The sequence below is a fragment of the Bubalus bubalis genome, chromosome 4 (assembly GCF_019923935.1).
Source record: "Bubalus bubalis isolate 160015118507 breed Murrah chromosome 4, NDDB_SH_1, whole genome shotgun sequence".
In the NCBI taxonomy this organism is placed as follows: domain Eukaryota; kingdom Metazoa; phylum Chordata; class Mammalia; order Artiodactyla; family Bovidae; genus Bubalus; species Bubalus bubalis.
This window is the reverse complement of record NC_059160.1, coordinates 132,913,446-132,936,819: the sequence shown is the minus strand read 5'-3', so window position 1 is coordinate 132,936,819 and position 23,374 is coordinate 132,913,446. Positions and strand designations below refer to the sequence as shown.

Sequence of the window (23,374 nt, the reverse complement as noted above, 5' to 3'; positions counted from 1 at the left end):
AATACTTGTTAGGTATCAAGTGTAAGAAAGCAGTCAAAAAGGATGACAGAGAAAAGGCTGAAATTGGCAGTTAGGTCCTAACTCTGGGCCCATAACTTAGAGATGAAAAGGAAGAGAAGCTACAGAATTAATAATGGAGTATTAAGGAATGACTAATTCATTCGTTCAAACCTCTGAGCACCTACTATGTGCCAGGTACTACATGAGTTGCTTGGTTAGAGAACTACTGTTCTGTGAGGTTTAGTTGTGAAAGGACAGAAACCTAATGGTAGTTACTGGGTACTGCACAGTCGGGTGGGGGTCTCTGAAGGATGGGGGAGACCTAAGCATCATTTGCAGGGAGAGAAAGAACTTAGGAAAATGGAAGGAAAGAAAGGTGGCAAGTAAGAGACAAGCTTAGGAGATGATATAAAAGTGAAAGGATTAGACTTAGAAAAAAGTTAAGAGTTCAAAAGAAGGAAATGAAGAGTGAATGGAGGCAAATACAAAGAAAGTGAGTGGGCCACAGAGTAACAGCACCCTAATCATGCCACGCTGAGGTTAAGGAAGACGAGTCATTAGAGTTGCATGAATAAACTCAGGGGTGAAACGAGGAACTTACTACCACCACCACTCACATCTCAGCCAACTTTCAACAGCAATTATTCAAAATTATTAATTCATTAAGTATCTGAAATTCTCATTCTTCTGCTATTATACATACAAGACTTCAATGTGGACACGGCTCACCAACCTTGCGACAGATTCTAGGATAGACTTGACTTTAGAAAGTCCTTCTTTACCAAAATACACCACTGTGAGATGAATTCTCTTGTCCTGATGAATACATACATCCCTGACAGGGTTGAAAAATAAAGTTCATTCAGGAAAATATAGAAGGCACTACTCATTCAGAAGGCAATCATACGAAGCTTTACAAGAAAACAAATAAAGCATTACTCATTTAGAATGAAATCACATGAAACTAAGGAAATATAAAACTGGCAATATTGCTGACTTATTAAAGGCATCACAGCAAATGTGTAACAGCATATATGTCAAAATGAATGCAACACTTGGAGAGCCAATGTAAGCAGCCCAAGAAGCTGCCATATTTTGAAACATTTTTGGAACTTTTGCTTTGGTATTGCCTTCAGAAGCAAACTATAAGATATTCAAAGAATAAAGTTCAATCAGTTCAAAATCAAATAAATAACTCAAGTTTTAGTTCAAAACTTATTTTGTCCTCAGACTACCTAATTAGAGAAATTATACCTATCATCAAGGAAGAAATATTTGTCATGATTGAGATGATTAACTGTAAAGAAAAATGTAGCATCTGAAGGTAATTCCCAAAGGCAATTAAAAATGCTTTAGGAAATCAGATCTCAAGCAGGCAATTTCAAAAAGGCAAAACTCATTTGGAAGCATGATTTCTAGATGTTCTGTAACAGAATTGTGTTAACTAGTTTTTATATCCAACAACTCCAATGAGAACAAAAACTGGGATTACAAAGAATTAAGACTACCATATTAAAGTATTAAACACATGACAATTATTAAATTAAAAAAACAAAACTTTTCTCAAAAGTCTAATATGTAGTTGTTAATTTTTAACACTTCAGCATACAAAAATATCCAAATTTAATAATTTAAAAAATGCTTTTAAAACCGTTACAATCTTTGCTTCCCAAGATAGAATAACATTCTCCCATTTTTACTTGAATATGTCTTTTCTCCCAATTTTGAAATTCAAATTGTTCTCAGGGGAGTTTTCTGGGGAGATAGTAATGTTCCATATCTTAATTGGAAAGGCAGTTACAAGAATGTATAAATTTGTCAGAAGTCATGAAACCTGTATGCTTGGAATAGGTCAATTTTATTGTATATAAGTTACGCCTCAATCAAGTTATTTTTAAAAATTCAACTTGTCCTAAAATGAATTCAAACACAATTATAAAGGTAATCAAATTTAGTTCCTAATAGTTGTCACCCTCAATTTACTTCACAGTTCAAACTGTCAATAGCATAATACATGTGTCAGTAACACAATACATGCCTTAAGAATAAAGGAAATATTAAAAACATAAAATTCCCCAAAGCCTATAAAATTATTCTGCAATTCTAAGTAACACTACTCAGTGAAGGTAAACTAAATAAAATGGCATGAAATTTTTTTTTTTAGGAGCACTTAGCCAAATCACTAAGCTCTGGGAATTACCTGAAGTTCTGCATAAACTGTGCAAATGCTTCAGTTCTTCCAGCAAGTGGCACGATGATATTAATAACTGATCTAGTAATGTCAATCATCTCACTCTTCACTTTCATGAGAGGTCCAAAAGGGCGGAAGAGAGTCACGTGTCTGTATTCCATAAGGTCTGCTTTCTTAAAAAAGAGTTCATACTGTGTGCCCTTATCTTTCTCAGTGCGATAATAACCTAAAGGAAAGAATTAGGAACAAAGATGTCTCCATATCAAAGTTCACAAATTCAGTACGACTACTGACCTTACTCAACGATCAAAAGTGTGAAATCAGACTTGTACAGCTTTTATACATTTGTGAAAATTTTATCCCCATGATACAGTCAGTAAAAACTACTACTTTAAAAGAAGGTTAAAAAAATATTCTGCTCTATTATTCAATCCATAAAATTTATTCCAAATGATGATGATTCCTTTTTACATGACTTTTTTTTTAAAATAGCAGAATCTATCAGCACAGAAACCAAATGATGAAAATAAAGAAATTACTTCTAGCAATATTAAGTTCTAGACCTGAAAGTCAAAACTTCTGTTGCTTGGTTCAGCTTAACAAAAAATGAATTGAGTGTATCTGTGTCAGGTACTAATGGTATAAAGAGGGCTTCACGGTCCCAGTTCCATCTAGCAATAGAGAAAGAAAAAGGAAATAATAATATAGTGATATACACATGCAAACACACAGACTCTAGATAGAATGAAGTCAGACAAAGAAAAATTAGTGTAAATTTAAACATGGTGATCTGAGATGCCTTTGGGAGAAAAGCCTGGAAGTCTATTAGGCAATCTGATTTGTAAGTGTGACACTCAGTAGAGAGATTAGACCTACAGATGTGTCAGTCAGCCAATATCTGGAAATAAAATGGTGAACAAGAGATTGGTCCCACTTCTCCTGAGGCTTATAGTCTAACAGGACTACAAATCAGGAAATGGGCAATGCGGTATATGAGGACAGTGCTCTGAGAGGGGGCACAGGGTAGAGATTACGAGAACATATAGGAACACTGCTATCTTAAACTTGTAGGTTGGTGATGACCTCCCCAGAAGAAGTGACATCTAAGCTGAAGTCTGGAACAGGCACAGGAGCTACTAAATCATTGTCCGTAATTATTTTTCTGATGAGGGAAGTGGCACAATGGCGGAAAAGCAAGGGACAAAATATGTTCCATAACAGAAAAATCCTGTAAGTGACAGAATCCCAGGAGAATTATATTTAAAAAAAAAAAAAAGGCAGGAGCTACAGAATATAAAACTGGCATAGGTTCCTTTCTTTTTAAGAAGACATAAAGACATTTTACATATCTTAGCTACTTCCTCTGCAGCTTTCAATTCTGCCATAAGCTATAAACATATTGAGTGAAAAGATAAAAAGCTGAGCCAGCAGAAAAACTACAGGAGTTTTGAAAGAAACAACCCATCAAAAACTGCAGGAAGTGACGGGGTAAAAAGAGATGGCTATAAGGAGAAGATAGCTGAAATGCCACAGAAAAGCACAAGGCCCTTGCTGACGGGCCTCCAAAGGCTGAAGGTATTACATTATAGCAAGTGATACCCATGAAGACTGGGGTAAAAAAAAACAAACCAAAAAACTACATGTGGCATACAGAATCAAGCAAAGAGAACTTTTAAGAAATATTTGTATTCAAAATGGCTTTAAGCCTACAATTAAATATCTAGCATGGGGTATAAGATGGAGATGGGTTGGGGCCTATAATTATTCCTGATATAATCTATAATTATATCAATCAACAAATTTCTTAAATGTATACAAGTGCTCCTCAACTTTTGAGCCATGTCCCATCTTGACATTTAAAAATGCTATGCCCTTTTTGCAGTCTGTATTAAGAAAATGGGTTTATTTCTTTACTTTTCCAAATGCCAAATATGTTTTTCAAAATTATGTATGCCTCCTTGATGTTCTGACATGTGTTTCTCCTCCACTCAAAATACAGAATAACCACTAATCTTAATTAGGTTCTTCTTTCCTTTAGCAAATGGTTTTCAAATTTTGAGCTTTAGTTCATACATTTTAAAAAATATAAAAAAGGAACATCAAAACCAGTTCAGAGATGAATGCAAATACATATACATGCAAATACACATACAACCCTAAGAGCCGTTCAACTTGGGGAGTATTCTGCTATACAAGCTTAGATTTCTTCTATTTCCCTGGTTCTTATTTTCTATTTTATTTTGATCACATTATAACTTTTTCTGACATATTATCAGCATACAATACAGAATTTTGTCATACTAATGTTAACAGATCAACACATTTTTCACATTACCTTCTATGAAGTCATTTTCATTAAATATCAGTTTCTCTCCAAGGGGACCATCCTCATCTTCCTGTTCATCATCTTCATCAGGATTATTAATGACCTCCAAGCCAGCTTCAATAACTTCCACCAATTCATCTCGCTTATCTTTTCTAACTGGCTTTTCCTCAGGATGGCGAGTGAGACCCATTTCCAACTGGAATACCTTCATTAAGGTAAAACTTTCGAAGGGAATGACTCCATACTCACTAGGTAGTTTGGCTCCTATGCTAACTTCAGCTTTGTCAATTTGTGAATGAAGAAACTCTAAAAGGTCACTAGGTGCTTGTTCTTTGTTGCTTTGATAGCTTATGCCATTAGCCCCTACATTCTTTCTCTCTTGTAAAGATCTCATCTTCTCACTCATTTCTTGTAGTTCTTGTTTCAGTTGGGCAATTTGGCGTTTCAGACTGGTTGCTCTGGTTTGATAATGTTCTTCTTGCTCCTGTAGGAGGGCTTGATAATACTCTTTACCATAATTTTCCCCAATGATACCAGGAAGAGATGCATTTCCATCAGTCTGGGGGGCACATTCCAGAAGGTATAAAAATAATATCAAACTGCAGAGTAAAGCAAGACCCAACAGTAGCCAGTGGGTCCGGGTCTGAAGAATCAACCCTCTTCTAGGCATTCTTATTAATCTGGACTTGCCTAATGAGATGAGCTCTTTGCTTGTTAATACCTTTTGCAAAAGGTTATAAAAAAGTAAAAACAAAATCAAGATTTCCATAAAAAGTACCAAAATGAATTTGGCTGTAGCTTAAAAAATTGCTTCCTTCAGCAGTGAAGACTACTTGCAGACATGAGAAATAATGCATTTTTCCTATACTGTTACCATGATATCCAGAATAAAAAAACCTGATCTACACAGTCAGATACAATCCATGGGTGTTGATTTTTCTGAAAGAAACACATCAGAATCAATCAGAATTTTGTTTCCTTAAGCATATCAAACTGTTGACAGCTTTAGTAAGCTTAGCTATGTGATATCATAGGCAGACCACCATGAGAGCCACTAATATACTATATAATATTCAGTTAATGCTGGGGGAAAGTATTAAGAAAAACACCTTCTGAAACACTAAAATATATGTAATACTTTCAACCAGAATATCTACATGTCCATAACTTGAATGAATCAAGGAAACATTAAAATTATGTTTAGCATAGTTTGTGTTACATAGATTATATCGGTCCCTAGCTATTTGTAAATTACCTCATGTATAACTCTATACTAACATAATATTTCAATTAACTCACCATTTCCCAACTATAACATATCACCATTTGGGAGCTGAGCTTCTATAAACTGTTTTTGTTACACTGATAATGGCTTTCTAGAGAGAGATATTTTCTTACTGTTTATTCAATTCAAGCATTCTACTTTATTAATTTCTATAGCTCAACTTAGTGAATCTAAGAGACTTAAAATTAAGGGCGGGGGGAGAAGCAATTTCAGAAGGCCACAGACATCTGGAAAACACATTAAGAAACATTTTTATATCCAAAGTCGTTCTTCCAGTAGATTATTTGAGCATTAGATCACATAATTCTTTCCACTGTATTACACAGCAACAGATTTCCTACAAGTCTGGAAAAGTTTGGAGTCTATATAAAAAAAAACACGAACATGTTTATCTGCAGGAAAAAAATTAAAGAATCCATTATGTGGGTGGGTGGGTTAGTCGCTCAGTTGTGTCTGACTCTGCGATCCCATGGACTGTAGCCCACCAGGTTCTTCTGTCCATGGAATTCTCCAGGCAAGAATACTGGAGTGGGTTGCCATTCCCTTCTCCAAAGAATCCATTATAAATTTACAAAATTACATGCTATCATTCATACTACAACCAGTTATATGAGCTCTTCCATGTTTCTTTCTAAACTTTAAGGATACTTAATTCTAGAAATAGAGAAGATTAAACCTAGGAGACAGGAAGCAGGGAAGGCCTCTACTGCAGAGAGAACTACTAAAGAAGTGTCTGTCAAGAAGAATATGTGATACTACAGCTAGCTTTTAACAGAACTGGTTTCTGCCACTGCAGCAGAACCTGTGGAAGAGAGTCACTGGGGAACATTGATCCTCATCAGTTTCTTACTGATCCAGAAAGTCTGCATGCCTTCTGTGTAAAATGCTGTGATTTCCCCCTCCCACACTGTGGCACATCTCTGTACAAAATGTGGGATAGATTCCAACTTCTTTGGGCTACTGGATCACAAACAATGGACTTTACAATCCTTAGCCATTTATTACTTTAGTTAACCAAAAGATAACCATGTATCCTTAAAAATTTAATTCACAAGTAAATTTTACTATGATGGCATCTTTTTTTACTGATTTTAAATCTTATTTTAAGTGATATAGAAAAATAAGGAAAAAAATCAGTATTAAGAAAACTAAGTAAAAAATAAGGATGCAAAGCTAATAATAGTTCCAAGACTTTTAACATGTCTCAAAACTAATTCTCTGCATAAGAAACCACTTAAATTTCATTGTTTAAAACTTAAAAGACATCGCTCTAAATTATTTATAAGTTATTACTAGCCTGTTTATCAAGGGAAAGAAAGACTAAAACTAAAAATGTGGAGATATAATCTTGAATAAACTATTAATAAAGTAACACATATTTAACTGTACTATATTCAAACTCGATAATATTTTGAATGAAATAATCTAAGTACTTCAACCTTTCATTAATATGATACCTCATAATTTCTTTCTTCATATAGACTGTATTTGAAACTGAGATATCATCCATTAATGGCTTCCTAGTGGCCTGCCAATGCACGAGACTGCAAGAGACACAGGTTTGACCTCTGGGTTGGGAAGATCCCCTGGAGTAGGAAATGGCAACCCACTCCAATATTCTTATCTGGAAAATTCGATGGACAGAGGAGCCTGGGGGGGGACTACAATTCATGGGGTTACACAGACTTGAATCCAAGTGAATGCACCCACATGCACCTAAGGTTTACTTTTCAATGAAACAGAACAGGAAATATTGGCATACATTAGGTACAGTAGCAAATTTTGTATTGTAAATCCATACACATACACACATATGCATGAGCTAGCCACACAAAATGTTTATGAGTTGTGATCCAAAAATCTTGAAAAAATACTGATTTATAAAGTATTTTTATACATTTCTCATGCCATCCTTTCACAACAGTGCTGTTTTAATCTCCATTTTGTCTAGGAAAAACAGGTCCAGACATGAAAAGATTTAATTTAAATATGGTAATATAACTATTAAGTGATCGCATTAAAGCCAAGATCATCTTCCTCTTTCCTTTAAGCAAAATACAGGTCTGAGAGATCTTACATGCCTATCTTACAGTTAAATATCTTACGCTGAATATTACCCACTGAAATGAAAGAGAAGTTGTTGTATTTACTTTAGAATACAAATGTTAGTTGCAGAGCTCCATAGTTGTTAACCATAAAAGACGCATTCTATTTTAAGCATTCCAATTAAAGTCTTATTTACCTAGTTCCTATAAGAAATTCTTTAACAACATCCTAAAAAACTGGATTATGACAGCTCTAAATATGTTAAGAACAGTATTAGAGAACACACCCATTTTCATGCTGTTACACCCTGACTGCCTCACTGTAGTAGTGTGTTTGTATGATAAACAAGATTCATTCATAACCCAAAGGCAATCCCAGGCAACCAAGCACCAACAGCAGACAGTTAAGTATTCTGAGGGTGGGATATTGTGGAAATGAAAAATGGAACTGTCACAGATGTAAAACAAAATCAAAGAGCTCAGAGTAGAAAGAAATCCTTATTGTTGTTGTTAAGTCACTAAGCCTGCCAGGCTCCCGTATCCATGGGGTTTTCCAGGCAGAATACTGGACTTGGTTGCTATTTCCTACTCCAGGGATCTTCCCCACCTAAGAATCGAACCCACATCTCCTGAGTCTTCTGTGTTGGCAGGCGCATTCTTTACCACTGAGCCACCAGGAAAGCCCCAGACAGAAAGTTTAGGAGCCATCAATTCTTACTCTTTAAAACAGACTAAAGAGATTTCCTCTTATAGCCAAGATGAAGTAATATGGACCAGATTTACTCTCACACTTGAAACAACACAAACAAAATTGATTAAAAAATAAACCCAATATATGAAACAATGATTTTCAAAATTCTGAACATTAGGTAATAAAGTACACTGATCTCTGGAAGAACAAGAAACAAGTGCCTGCACAGCTAACTGCCTTAGTTTCTACACCATAGCACAGGAAGTCCTCTCCTAAGCAGAGCCCAGCTAACTCCCTGAGTTGAGGAGGGGAAGCTGACACTCTGAGGAGACCAAGGCAACCGGGTTCAAAGGATACAGTACCAGGGGAGAGAGCTGCACAGGGAGAGAAGGCCAGAGATCTTCAGAGGACAGCCGTTGGGTATGCAGCAGAGCACTGAGAGGGCAGGCACACAAAGAAACTAACTGAAGCTAAGGAAAGAAGTGCATAAAAATGAAAAGACACAGAGCTCAGCACTCCAACAGGACCAGGAACAGTGCATGTTCCCACCAGACAGACTGGAAAAATTCAAATTCATGGGGCACTGACTGGGTAGAGGACTCAAAAAGGTCTTGCCTCAGTAGTGGGAAATAATTAGCTCCAGACTAAACATGGACCTGATCCTGCCAACAAATCTTAAAAGCAAGACCTGAAAGGATCAAATTGTTTCCATGTAATTGCAGAAGCCTCACAAATATTTATAGAAATATAAAAATATCTAGCATTCAGTAAAATAAAATTCAATTTTTTGACATCCAAACAAAAATGATCAGACATACAAAGAAAAACACAATCCATAATTTTAAAAATTAATGATTGAAATTGACCTAGAAAGACACAGACGCTGGAATTCACAGAAATACATTAAAAAAGCTATTACAACTGTATTTAAAAGACACTCATGTTCAAAATACATAGGGAGAGACAAATGACATTAAAAAAAAGACCCAAATTGAACTAAGGAGATGAAAACATCAATGTATGAGATTTAAAATACACTGAACGGGATTAACAGTAGGCTAAATATTTCACAACAAACTATTAGCGAATTGAAGACATAAAAAATTGTTCAAAACGTAGAAGGAAAAAAGAATGAAAAACACGAATAAAGCACCTGATAAACATCTATTTCTGCTTTATTGACTATGCCAAAGCCTTTGACTGTGTGGATCACAATAAACTGTGGAAAATTCTGACAGATATGGGAATACCAGATCACCTGACCTGCCTCTTGAGAAACCTATATGCAGGTCAGGAAGCAACTAGAAGTGGACATGGAACAACAGACTGGTTCCAAATAGGAAAAGGAGTACGTCAAGGCTGTATATTGTCACCCTGCTTATTTAACTTATATGCAGAGTACATCATGAGAAATGCTGGGCTGGAGGAAGCACAAGCTGGAATCAAGATTGCCAGAGAAATATCAATAACCTCAGATATGCAGATGACACCACCCTGATGGCAGAAAGTGAAGAAGAACTAAAGAGCCTCTTGATGAAAAGTGAAAGAGGAGAGTGAAAAAGTTGGCTTAAAGCTCAACATTCAGAAAACAAAGATCATGGCATCTGGTCCCATCACTTCATGGGAAACAGATGGGGAAACAGTGGAAACAGTGGCAGACTTTATTTTTGGGGGCTCCAAAATCACTGCAGATGGTGACTGTAGCCATGAAATTAAAAGAGGCTTACTCCTTGGAAGGAAAGTTATGACCAACCTAGACAGCATATTAAGAAGCAGAGACATTACTTTGCCAACAACGGTCTGTCTAGTCAAGGTTATGGTTTTTCCAGTGGTCATGTATGGATGTGAGAGTTGGACTATAAAGAAAGCTGAGCCCCGAAGAATTGATGCTTTTGAACTGTGGTGTTGGAGAAGACTCTTGAGAGTTCCTTGGACTGCAAGGAGATCCAACCAGTCCATCCTAAAGGAAATCAGTCCTGAATATTCATTGGAAAGACTGATGCTGAAGCTGAAACTCCAATACTTTGGCCACCTGTTGTGAAGAGCTGACTTATTTGAAAAGACCCTGATGCTGGGAAAGATTGAGGGCAGGAGGAGAAGGGGACGACAGAGGATGAGATGGTTGGATGGCATCACCGACTCAATGGACATGGGTTTGGGTAGACTCCGGGAGTTGGTGATGGACAGGGAGGCCTGGTGTGCTGCGGTTCATGTGGTCGCAGACAGTCGGACACGACTGAGCGACTGAACTGAACTGAAGCTTCAAGGAGCCGGTGTGACCACTTCAAGCAGCCTAATATATATGTATGTGTATATATATATATATATATAATTAGCTGAATCGTAAAGAAGGCTGAGTGTTGAAGAATTGATGCTTTTAACTATGGTGGTGCAGAAAACTCTTTAGAGTCCCTTGGACAGCAAGAAGATCAAACCAGTCAATCCTAAAGGAAATCAACCCTGAATATTCACTGGAAGGACTGATGCTGAAGCTGAAGCTCCAACAATCCGGCCACCTGATGTGAAGAGCAAAAGACCTGGTCCTGGGAAAGACTGAGGGCAAGAGGAGAAGGGGGCAACAGAGAATGAGGTGGTTGGATGGCATCACTGACTCAATGGACATGAGTTTGAGAAAACTCTGGGAGATAGTGAGAGAGGGAAACCTAGTGTGCTGCAGTTCACGGGGTTGCAAAGAGTTGGACACGACTTAGTGACTGAACAACAGAGTCTCCAAAGACGGGGGAGGGGGCTAGGGGAAATATTTAAAGCAATAAGGCTGAAAATTTTCCAAATTTGATGAAAACTATCAACATATAGATACAAGAAGCTCAATGAATACCAAATACAAAAGCCACCAAGAAAACTAAAGTAAGGCTCATGATAATTGAACTGCTTAAATCCTACTGATAAACAGAAAACCCTAAAGTGAACCCGAGGAGAAAGACACATCATACACATACAAGAAACAAAGACAATGCAGCAATGTCTTTATGAAACTGAAAGGAAAAATAAAAAAGTGTCTTTCAAGAATAAAGGCAAAAAACTTTTTTTTAGACATTAGAAAGTTAAAAATAATTCATCATCATCAGACCTGCTCTAAAGTCCTTTAAGCAGAAAGAAAATGTTAGCAGTTGAATATATGGATCAACACAAAGCCATGAAGAAACAAGAAGTGTTAACTTCAGGGATAATTACAAGATTTCTTCCTTTCTTCCTTTTTTTTCCCTTTTGGTTGCATCACACACCTTGTGGGATTACTAGTTCCATGACCAGGACTGAACCTGGGCCACAGAAGTGAAAGCACAGCATCCTAACCACTGAACTGCCAGGAACGCCTCAAGATTTCATTTATTATTTAAATTGCTTTAAATTATAACTGAATGAAATGGGTAAATTCCTAGACAAACTACTGTAACTGACTCAGGAGAAACAGCAAATATGAATAGATGTAAAATAAGACTGAATTAGAAATGAAAAAAACCACCCACCAAGAAAAATTCAGAACCAGATAGTTTTACCAGTGAATTCAAGCCTTAATAAGAATTAATATCAGTTCTTCACAAAATCCTTCAAAAAACAGAATACTTCTTAACTCACTCCATAAGGCCAGTATTACTCTTGATATCAAAACCAGACAAAGATATCAATGGAAAATAACATTCCTTATAAATACAGACACAAAAATCCTCAACAAAATATAAGCACACTAAATCTATCAACATACAACACCATGACCAACTGAAATTTATCCAAAAAATGCAAGCTGGATTTACCATCTGAAACTCAATTAATGCAATACACCACATCAACAGAATAAAGGACAAACCCCGTAATATTGCATCAATAGATAGAAAAACATTTCACAAAATCCTGCACCATTTCCTGATAAAATCACTCAACAAACTAGGAAAGTTATTGTATTTCTTCTAAACGTATTTTTTACCCCAGTGTTCAGGATGGAAAGAAAATTATCTAGTGAAGTTTTTACAGAGTATAACTACTCATAACATATATCACTGCTTACTTTTAAGTCTACTGCTAAAAGCACATGTACAGTGTTTGTGTCACAATTTGGTATAATTGATAAAACATATAGGCTATAAAATGTTTTCCTATTAGCATGCAAAAAAAACAAAAAAAAAAAAACAAAAAAAAAACACCAGCCCTCACACCAAACATATATTCAACCCACACAGGCCACACAGGGATGCTCCTGACTATAAACAGCTCTCCAAGATTATAGTAGATAATTGTCTCTCCTAAACTCATAGAGTAACAGAAATATAAGCAAAATGAAGAAGCAGAGAAATCAATAGTCCAAGAGAATTCCCCTGATGGAACAAGCAATAAAACAGATCTCTTTGGTCTGACACCAAGTTCAAAAGGAGGTAATGAAGATACTGAAGTAAAGAATCAAGAAAGTGTACCAACAGAAATGCAGATTACTGTAAAAAGGAACTAGAAACTATATGGAGGAGTCAAGAAAAATTAGAAAATTGATTTGCCAAGATAAAACCTGAGCTAAACGCAATGAATAGCAGAATGAATAATGTAGAAGAAAGAATAATTTGGAAGATAGAATAATGGAAATTACCCAATCAAAACAGCAAGCAGAAAGTAAAAAAAAAATAAAAAGAAAGCAATTATAAGAGATATATGGAATAATATAGGCTTCCCTGATAGCTCAGTTGGTAAAGAATCCACCTGAAATGCAGGAGACCCTGGTTCAATTCCTGGGTCGTGAAGATCCACTGAGGAAGGGATAGGATACCCACTCCAGTATTCTTGGGCTCCCCTTGTGGCTCAGCTGGTAAAGAATCAGCCCAGAATGTGGGAGACCTGTGTTCGATCCCTGGGTTGGGAAGATCCCCTAAAGAAGGGAAAGACTACCCATGCCAGTATTCTGGCCTGGAGAATTCCATGGACTGTTTAGTCCATGGGGTCGCAAAGAGTCGGATATGACTGAGCAACTTTCACTTTTATGGAATAATATAAAGCATGGGATGCAGGAAAAGCAGTTCTCCGAGGGAAGTTCATAGTGATACAGACCTTCCTCAAAAAAAAAAAAAAAAAAAAAAAAAGGCAAGAAAAATCTCAAGTAAAATTAAACAACCTAACCTATCACCTCATCAGTCCTGAATATTCTTTGGAAGGACTTATGCTGAAACTCCAATACTTTGGCCACCCAATGTGAAGAACTGACTCATTGGAAAAGACCCTGATGCTGGGAAAGATTGAAGGCAGGAGGAAAAGGGGACGACAGAGGATGAGATGACTGGATGGCATCACCGACTCAATGGACATGAGTTTGAGTAAACTCCGGGAGTTGGTGATGGACAGGGAGGCCTGGTGTTCTGCAGTCCATGGGGTTGCAAAGAGTTGGACACGACTGAGCGACTGAACTGACTGAAAAGATTTAGAAAAAGAAGGACAAACAAAAACTAAAGTCAGCAGAAGGAAGGAAATAATAAACATCAGGCAGGAAACAAACAAAATAGAGATTAAAAAAAATAGAAAAAAAAATCACTAAAACCAAGAGTTGGTTTGAAACAAAACTGACAAACCTCTGGCCAGGCTTACCAAGAAAGAGAGAGAGAATCCAAATAAAATAAAAAATGAAAAAGGAGAAACCTCAACCAATATCACAGAAATACATGAAAAAAATATATAAGAGAATACTATGAACAATTATATGTCAACAATGACAGCCTACAAGAAATGGACAACTTTCTAGAAATAGCCCATCAAAACAAGACAGAGGAGCTAATTTGAACAAACCAATTACTAAAAGAGAAATACAATCTTTAAAAATCAAAACAAACAAAAAACTGCCTACAAACAAAAGTCCAGGACCAGATGGCATCACAGGCAAGAAGAAAGAGCTAATTTGCACAGACCAATCACTAAGAGTGAAATATAATCTTTAAAAATCAAAAATCAAAACAAACAAAAAACTCCCTACAAACAAAAGTCCAGGACCAGATGGCATCACAGGCAAATTCTACCAAATATACAAAGAATTTATACCGATCCTTCTCAAAAGCTTCCAAAAGACTGAAGAGGAGGGAATATCCCGAAGACATTTTATGAAGCCACCATCAACCTTGATACCAAACCAAAGATAACCACCAAAAAAGAAAATCACAGGTCAATATCTTTGATGACTATAGATGCAAAAATTCTCAACAAAATATTAGCAAACCAATCTAACAACATATAAAAAGATCATACACCATGACCATGTGGGATTCAATCCAAGTTCACAAGGATGATTCAATATATGTAAATCAATGTAATATACCACATTAAAAAAGAAAAGTAAAAAACCACATGATCATCTTAACAGATGCAGAAAACACATCTGACTAAATTCAGCATTCATCCATGATAAAAACTCTTACCAGAGGGTACAAAGGGAATATATCTCTAAATAATAAAAGCCATTTATGACAAATCCACTGCCAAAATAATACTCAATGGTGAAAAGCTGAAAACTTGTCTGCTAAAATCTGGCACAAGACAAGGATGCCCACGCTAACCACTTCTATTCAATACAGTGTTAAAAGTCCCAGCCACAGCAATCAAACAAAAAAAAGAAATAAAAGATATCCAAATTGGAAGGAGAAGAGGTAAAACTGCCACTATATGCAGATGACATGATATTATATAGAGAAAATCCTAATGACGCCACACAAACACTACTAGATCTAGTAAATGAATTCAGCACACTGGCAGGATACAAGATTAACATTCAAAAATTGGTTGCATTTATTTACACTAACAATAAAAAATCAGAAAGAGAATGTAAAGAGAATGTAACATCTTTTAAAATCACACCAAAACAACAACCAAAAAACCCAAACCTAGGAATAAACCTGACCAGGGAAGTGAAAGACCTATACGATGAGAACTATAAAACATTAATAAAGGAAAATTAAAGCATGATTCAAAGAAATGTTAGAAATCCCACACTCCAAAAATTTATATGGAATCATAAAAGACACAGAATTGACAAAGCAATTCTGAGGGGGAAAAAACAAAGCAAGAGGCGTAACTCTCTCTCTCAGACTTCAGACAACACCAAAGCTACAGTAAAGAAAAGTGTGGTATTGGTACAAAAACAAGACATTTGGATCAGTGGAAAGTAATAGAGTCCAGAAATAAACCCACACACCTGAAGTCAATTAATCTTCAACAAACATAAAATGGGAAAAGGATAACCTCTTCAGCAAGTGATGCATGGAAAGGTGAACAGCTGCATGCAAATCAATGAAGTTAGAACATACCCTCACACCATGCACAAAAACAAGCTCAAAATGGCTCAAAGAGTTCTTTAGAAAAAAGACAGGACACCATGAAACTCCTAGAACAGAGCATGGGCAAAACATTCTCTTACATAAATTACACCAATGTTTTCTTACGTGTTTCCCAAGGCAATAGAAATAAAAACAAAAATAAACAAATGGGACCTAATCAAACTTACAAGCTTTTACACAGTAAAGGCAACCATTTAAAAACAATGAAAAGACAAACTACAGAGAGAGAAAATATGTGCAAATGATGTCACCGACAAGGGCTTGACCTCCAAAATATACAAAGAGGCCATACAATTCAACAACAAAAAAAGCCAATTAAAAAACGGGCAGAAGACCTTAATAGATAGTTCTCCAAAGAAAATATACAGATGGCCAGTAAGCACATGAAAATATGCTCAATATCACTAATTATTAGAGAAATGCAAATCAAAGCTACGAGGTACCACCTCACACCAGTCAGAATAACCAAAATTAAGAAGGGTACAAACAGCAAATGCTGCAGAGGGTGTGGAGAGAAGGGAACCCTTCTATACTGTTGATGGGTATATAAGTTGGCACAGCCACTATGGAAAACAGTGTGAAGTTTCTTAAAAAACTAACAACAGAATTACCACATGATCCAGAAATCCCACTCCTGAGCATATACTTGGTAAAACTATAATATCAAAAGATCCTATGTTCATAGCAGTACTGTTCACAATAGTCAATACATGGAAATAACCTAAATGTGCATCAACAGATGAATGTATAAAGAATATGTGGTACATATATACAGTGGAATACTACTCAGTCATAAAAAAGAATGAAATAGTCATCTGCAGCAACAAGGATGCAATTCGAGATTATCATGCTAAGTGAAGTAAGTCAGAAACAAACACCATATCACTTATATGTGGAATCTAAAATATGGCACCAATGAACCTATCAGCAAAAAAGAAACAGACTCACAGACATAGAAAACAGACTTGTGGTTGCCATGGGGTTGGGGGGAGGGAGAAGGAAAGACTGAGTTTTGGGTTAGTAGATGCAAAACTATTACATTTAGAATAGATAAACAACAAGGTCCTACTGTATGGCAAAGAAACTGTATCCAATCTCCTGGGATAAACTATAAGGGAAAAGAATATTAAAAAAGAATGTCTATGTATGTATAACTGAATCATTTTGCTGTACAGCAGAAATTAGCACAGCACTGTAAATCAACTATACCTTAATTAAAAAAAAAAGTTTCAAGTCCTGTACTCTGAAAACTACAAAACACTGTTAAAAGAAACTAAAGATTTAAATAAATGGAAAGATAGCAATGCTCACTGACTGGAAGACTTAATATTATTAAGATGGCAATACTCTCCAAATTGATTTACAGATTCAACACAATCTCCTTCAGATTCCCAGCTTTACAGAAATTGACAAGCTTATCCTAAAGCTCATATGGAAATTCAAGGAACCCAGAATAGCCAAAACAGTACTAAGAAAGAAGAACAAAATTGTAGAATTCAACTTTTCCATTTTAAAACTTACTTCAAAGCTATAGTAATCCAGAGAGCATGGAACTAGCATAAGACTAGACATACGGATCAATGGGGCAGAATTGAGGGTCCAGAAATAAACCTTCACATTAAGTCAACTGATTTTCAACAAAGGTGGCAAGGTAACTCAACGGAAAAAGAACAGTCTTTTTAATAAGTGGTGCTAGAATACCTAGATGCTCACAAGCAAAAGAACAAAACTGAATCTCTACCTCACCCTATGGTCAAAAATTAACCCAAAATGGATCAAAGATCTAAGTGTTTTAGAGTTAAAACTATAAAGCTAAACACTTACAAAAAAACGTAAGTGTAAATCTTTGGGACCGTAGATTGGGCAATGGTTTCTTAGATATGACATCAAAATACCAAAGATCAAATAAAGCAGACTTCATTAAAATTAAAAACTTTTGTGCTGCAAAGGGTATCATCAAGAAAGTGAAAAGGATGGGAGAAAATATTTGTAAATCATATATCTGATAGAGGTCTGCATCTAGAATATATAAAGAACTCTTACTACTCAACATTAAAAAGATAAATAACAGGGAATTCCCTGGCAGTCCAGTGGTTAAGACTCTGTGCTTCCAATGCAGAGGGCATGCACTCCATTTCTGGTCAGGAAACTAAGATTCTGCATGCTGCCTGATGCAGCCAAAAAAAAAAAAAAAAAAGATATGTAATCCAAAAGGTATGAGTAGACATTTCTTTAAAGATTAAGTCTACAAGCAATATAAAAAGATGCTCAACATCATAATCCAATAAGAAAATGAAAACCACAACGAGACACTGCTTCACATGCACTAGCGTCCAGTTCAGAGTGAATCACGGGGGAAGGGGCATGACAGGGGAGGGGAGTAAGAGGTATGAACTCCTAGGTGTAAATAAGATACAAGGATGTATGTATAGCACAGGGAACACAGCTGATATTTTATAATACCTTTAAATGGAGAATAACCTATAAAAATAGTGAATCACTATGTCGTACACCTGAAAACTCAAATGATACTTCAAGTTAACTACACCTCAACTTAAAAAAAAAATCACAAAATGAATCATAGTTCTATATGCAAACTATAAAACTAGAAGCACAGGGGGAAATCTTTGTGCCCTTGAATTAGGCAAAGATTTCTTTGATATGTAACTAACAGCATAATTAATAAATTGAACTTCATCAAAATTTGTGCTCTTTGAAGAACACTATTAAGGGAATGGAAAAACAAGTCACAGACCGGGAAAAAATATGGGTGAAGCAAATATATGATAAAAGACTTATATTCAGAATATATTTTAAAAAGTATCAAATGCAATAATAACAAAACAAACACAATTTAAAAAATTGGCTAAAGATGTGAAGAAACATTTCAAATAAGAACATGAAAAAAATACTCAACACTGTTAGCCATTAGGGAAATATAAATTCAAAACATAATGAGACACCACAATGGTTAATCTTAGATGGGCTAAAATTGAAAAGCCTGATGTTAGTGACAAGTGGAGGAGTTAGAACTTCCATACACTGCTGGTGATAATGCAAGATGGTTTCAGTTTCTTAACAAGTTAAATATAAGCCTATCATTTGATTGAGCCATTCCATTCCTAGATATTTAACCAAGAGAAATGAAAGTATATGTCCATACAAAGACTTGTGCACAAATGTTCAAAACAGCTGTACATGAAACAGCCAAAAACTAGAAACAACTCAAATGTCCATTAACAAGGGAATGGATAAACAAACTAGTACAGCCACACAGTGGGACACCGCTAGCAACCAAAAGGAGTAAACTACTGACACAGACGTCAACGGGTTTCCCCAATGGCTCAGTGAGTCAAGAATCCACCTGTAACAGGAGAGACAGAGCGATCCCTGGGTCAGGAAGGTCCCCTGGAGGAGGAAGTGGCAACCCACTCCAGTATTCTTGCCTGAAAAATCTCATGGACAGAGCCTGACAGGCTACAGTTCAAAGGGTCACAAAGAGATGGGAGTGACTGAGCTTTAATATGGATGAATCTCAATAATAGAAGTCCAACAATAAAAAGAGTACAATGAAAGACTATGATTCCATTTATATAAATTCAAGACAATGTAAGGTAATTTGTAGTGACAGAAAGCACAGCAGTTAGTGGTTGCCTGGAATGGGGTGAGAGTCGGGGAAGGTGATACGAGGAAGAAATTATTAAAGGGCACAAAGAAACTTTTGGTAGTGATGGATATGTCTATCATTTTGAGTGTGGTGATGATTTCAGGTAGACATGTTCAAATTATCAAATTTTATACTTTAAATGTGTAGGGTATTAAAAGTCAATTATACCTCAATGAAGCTGTTTAAAAAATAAAACCAAATCCGATTTAGTTCGAGTAGTAGTGCCAAAGAGGCATTTGCAAGTAAACTCCATTTTGGTCATTTGGACAAGTACAAAGATTTACATAATATCATATGTGAAACAAATCACCAGTCCAGGTTCGATGCATGATACAGGATGCTCGGGGCTGGTGCACTGGGATGACCCAGAGGGATGGTATGGGGGAGGAGGGAGGGGTTTCAGGATTGGGAACACGTGTACACCCGTGGCAGATTCATGTTGATGTATAGCAAAACCAATACAATATTGTAAAGTAATTAGCCTCCAATTAAAATAAATTTATATTAAAAAATAAAAAAAAATAATTAAAAAAACCCTAAGAATACCCCAGGCTCCATCCCTACAAAAGTAGAACTTGGATTACTCTGAAAGTCTCATTTGCCTTGTGATTTTGAGACAAGAAGAGAGTATTAAAGATAGTTCATTCTACAGTACCGATCCCTACATAGTATGACCTTTCCAGTTCCTACTCAAACATTTGATTCTATAATTTTATGGAATTACTAATAAACTTTTCAAACATCACTTCCTGAATGCTTACACTGCAGGATGCCAAACTAACTTCTGCAATAAGAGTAGCCTACTGTCTTCTGCAAAATACAAGCAATTCATTTGAATCTGAATATTTATTTTCAAAGTTCTAGTCTGTATAATCTGCCTAAATTTTCTGTGCAGAATAATTTATTCAGTTTTCAAAAACTTAATACATAATTTTGAGTTCATTTAAACAAAGTCACAAAAATTATTAGGAAAACAAAGCCTGTCAGTAGACTAAACATGAAGTACAAACATATGTGAGGGAGGGAATTAGAACTTTTTCTTTCTTGAGCAACTGATGAATATTCCAATGATACATGGATTCTTTAACATGTTACTGAATAAATGTTTTGTAGATATTTAGAAATACTGATTACCAAAAGGCAGTGTGCATTCAACAAATATTTTGAGTACCTACTCTGAGTCCAGGCCCTGCAATGAATGAGCCGCACCCACCACCCCCCAGCAAATTCATACGTTAAAATCCTAAACCCCAATATGGCAGTATTAGGAGTCAGGGCCTTTGGAAGCTAGTCAGTTCGTGAAGGTGGAGCCCTCTTGAATGGGACTTATGCCCTTATGAGAGAACAAAAGTGAAGTCGCTCAGTCGTATCCGACTCTTGGCGACACCATGGACTGTAGCCTGCCACGCTCCTCTGTCCATGGGATTTTCCAGGCAAGAATCCTGGAGTGGGTTGCCATTTCCTTCTCTGGAGGATCTTCCCGACTCAGGGATTGAACTCAGGTCTCCTGCACTGCAAGCAGACTCCTTACTGTCTGAGCCAGCCAGGGAAGCCCTATGAGGGAACAAAGTAGCCCTCTTCTGCTTTGTGAAGATACAATAAGATACAGTCTGGAAGAGGGTCCTCACCATAACCCAATCATGCTGACATCCCGATTGCAGACTTGAGAAATATACTTGTTGTAAGTCACTCAGTCTATGGTCACCTGCTCAGTTGCGTTTGACTCTTTGTGACCCCACAAACTGTAGCCCACCAGGCTCCTCTGTCCATGGGATTTTCCCAGCAAGCTGCCGTTTCCTCCTCCAGGGGATCATCCAGACCCAAGGATCGAATCTGCATCTCCTCCACTGCAGGCAGATTCTCTGTCTCTGAGCCACAGGGGAAGCCCTCAGTCTACAAGTACTTTATTATAATTGCCCAAACTCACTGAAAGAGGCATAGTGCTGGGTGTCAAGAACAAGTAAGGTCAGATGAATTAATTCTGACGAGTGTTTCTGGGGAAAACTAAACTTATGGATTTCATAAGTTTACCAAAACTAAACTTATGGTATGTGGATTTCAGCAAGATAAATGCAGTAACATCAATATCATTATAGATAAAGCAGAAAATTGTGCCAAAGGCAGCCTGCAGCACAATAAAAAAGAGTCAAATCATAGCTACTTAATAGCTATGCAATCTTGAGCATAACACTTAACCTTTCTGGGCTTGGTCTGTAAAAACAAATGGTTTGTCTGGATGATGAAAGATAAACTAAAAATATACACATACAGACAAAGATAAACTAAAAATACACACATATATGGACATACATGCACACACATTCTTATTTTTTGGAGGACAAATTTGATTTAAATGCACATGCCCTTTAATTCAACAATTTGCAATTCCATGTTTAAGATTCTAAACTACAGAAATATTCATACTAATATGTAAAGTCAATGCATAAGGTGTTTGCTAGTGTTATGAGTGTGAGTGAGTGTTAGTCACTCAGTCGTGTCCGACTCTTTGTGATCCCATGGACTGTAGCCCACCAGGCTTCTCTGTCCATAGAATTCTTCAGACAAGAAAACTGGAGTGGGTAGTCATTCCCTTCTCCAGGGAATCTTCCTAACTCAGGGATCAAACCCAGGTCTCCTACACTGCAGGCAGATTCTTTACCGTCTGAACTCCAGGGATATAACAGCTAAATAAAAGCAAATTAAAGTCTTTCAATAGGGGAAAGGTTTAGTAAACTGCAGAATGTTTACCAGAAAATAACAGAATGTCTATCTAAAAGGGATGAAGCAGATCCAGATGCGGCTGACACAGATAATATCTATACAATGGTGTTGCTGCTAAGTCGCTTCAGTCATGTCCGACTCTGTGCGACCCCATAGACGGCAGCCCACCAGGCTCCCCGGTCCCTGGGATTCTCCAGGCAAGAACACTGGAGTGGGTTGCCATTTCCTTCTCCAATGCATGAAAGTGAAAAGGGAAAGTGAAGTCCCTCAGTCATGTCCGACTTGTCACGACCCCATGGACTGCAGCCTACCAGGCTCCTTCATCCATGGGATTTTCCAGGTGAGAGTACTGGAGTGGGTGCCATTGGTTAACAAACTACAAACACTTCTTTCAGGTTTTGTCTGTATAACAGTCTTAGGTGGTCTGAGTTCACACATCTGCTCTATCACTTTCTAACTCATCAATACAAACAAATTCCTTAATCTCTATAAACTTCAGTTTTCTCATCTGTTAGGTGGGGACAGTTATAGAATCTACCTTAAGAGTGTTATTGTACAAATTAAGCAAAACGTGACAATCATTAAGTGTTCAATAAGTGTTAGGTATTATTTCCCATTACACAAAGTTTTGCTTTGTTGTTGCTGTTAACGGTTAAACCTATCAATCTTTTCCTGCAGGACTTCTCAATTTTGGCTTTCCTATCAGAAATAATTCTAGTATAAAATTTATTTCCTCAAATAGTCAATTCTTACAATTTATTAAATAATCCATGCTCTTGACACTAATTTGAAATGCCACTTTAATCAAAGCAAAATTCCTACATATATGAAAGTCTATTTCTGGCCTCTAAATAAGGGGTTAGCAAACATTTTAGGTAGAGGGTCAAGCAGTAAATATCAACAACCAGTCAACTCTGCCTCACAGCACAAAGGCAGCCATAGAAAATGAGTAAATGAATGGCAGAGGTGCGTTCTAAAGGATGCTGAAATTTTAACTTCATATAATTTTCATGTTACAAACTATTCTTTTTTCCCCAAGCACTTAAAAATATAAAAGCCACTCTTAGGTCACACATAGTACGAAAGTAGGATCAAACCCATGCTCTAAACCCTTACAAATTTTTATATTCTT

General features: G+C 36.6%; 2 protein-coding genes across 12 annotated transcripts in view; both read right to left on the bottom strand.

Annotated features, from left to right (window-relative positions):
- Positions 1 to 5,286, bottom strand: part of CSGALNACT2 (chondroitin sulfate N-acetylgalactosaminyltransferase 2) — a 40,915-nt gene extending 35,629 nt beyond the window's left edge. For all 11 annotated transcript variants that reach the window (XM_025284569.3, XM_025284570.3, XM_044942088.2 and 8 more), the window contains exons 1-3: positions 4,527 to 5,286; positions 2,201 to 2,417; positions 734 to 835 (exon numbers count right to left, since the gene is read on the bottom strand). In XM_025284569.3, the coding sequence (XP_025140354.3) occupies positions 734 to 835; positions 2,201 to 2,417; positions 4,527 to 5,286 (1,079 nt within the window). The remainder of the gene's footprint in view (positions 1 to 733; positions 836 to 2,200; positions 2,418 to 4,526) is intronic.
- RET (ret proto-oncogene) overlaps positions 5,224 to 23,374 on the bottom strand; it is an 87,646-nt gene continuing 69,495 nt past the window's right edge. The window contains exon 21 of the mRNA XM_006050752.4: positions 5,224 to 5,456. The gene's annotated coding sequence lies outside the window, so the exon portion shown is untranslated. The remainder of the gene's footprint in view (positions 5,457 to 23,374) is intronic.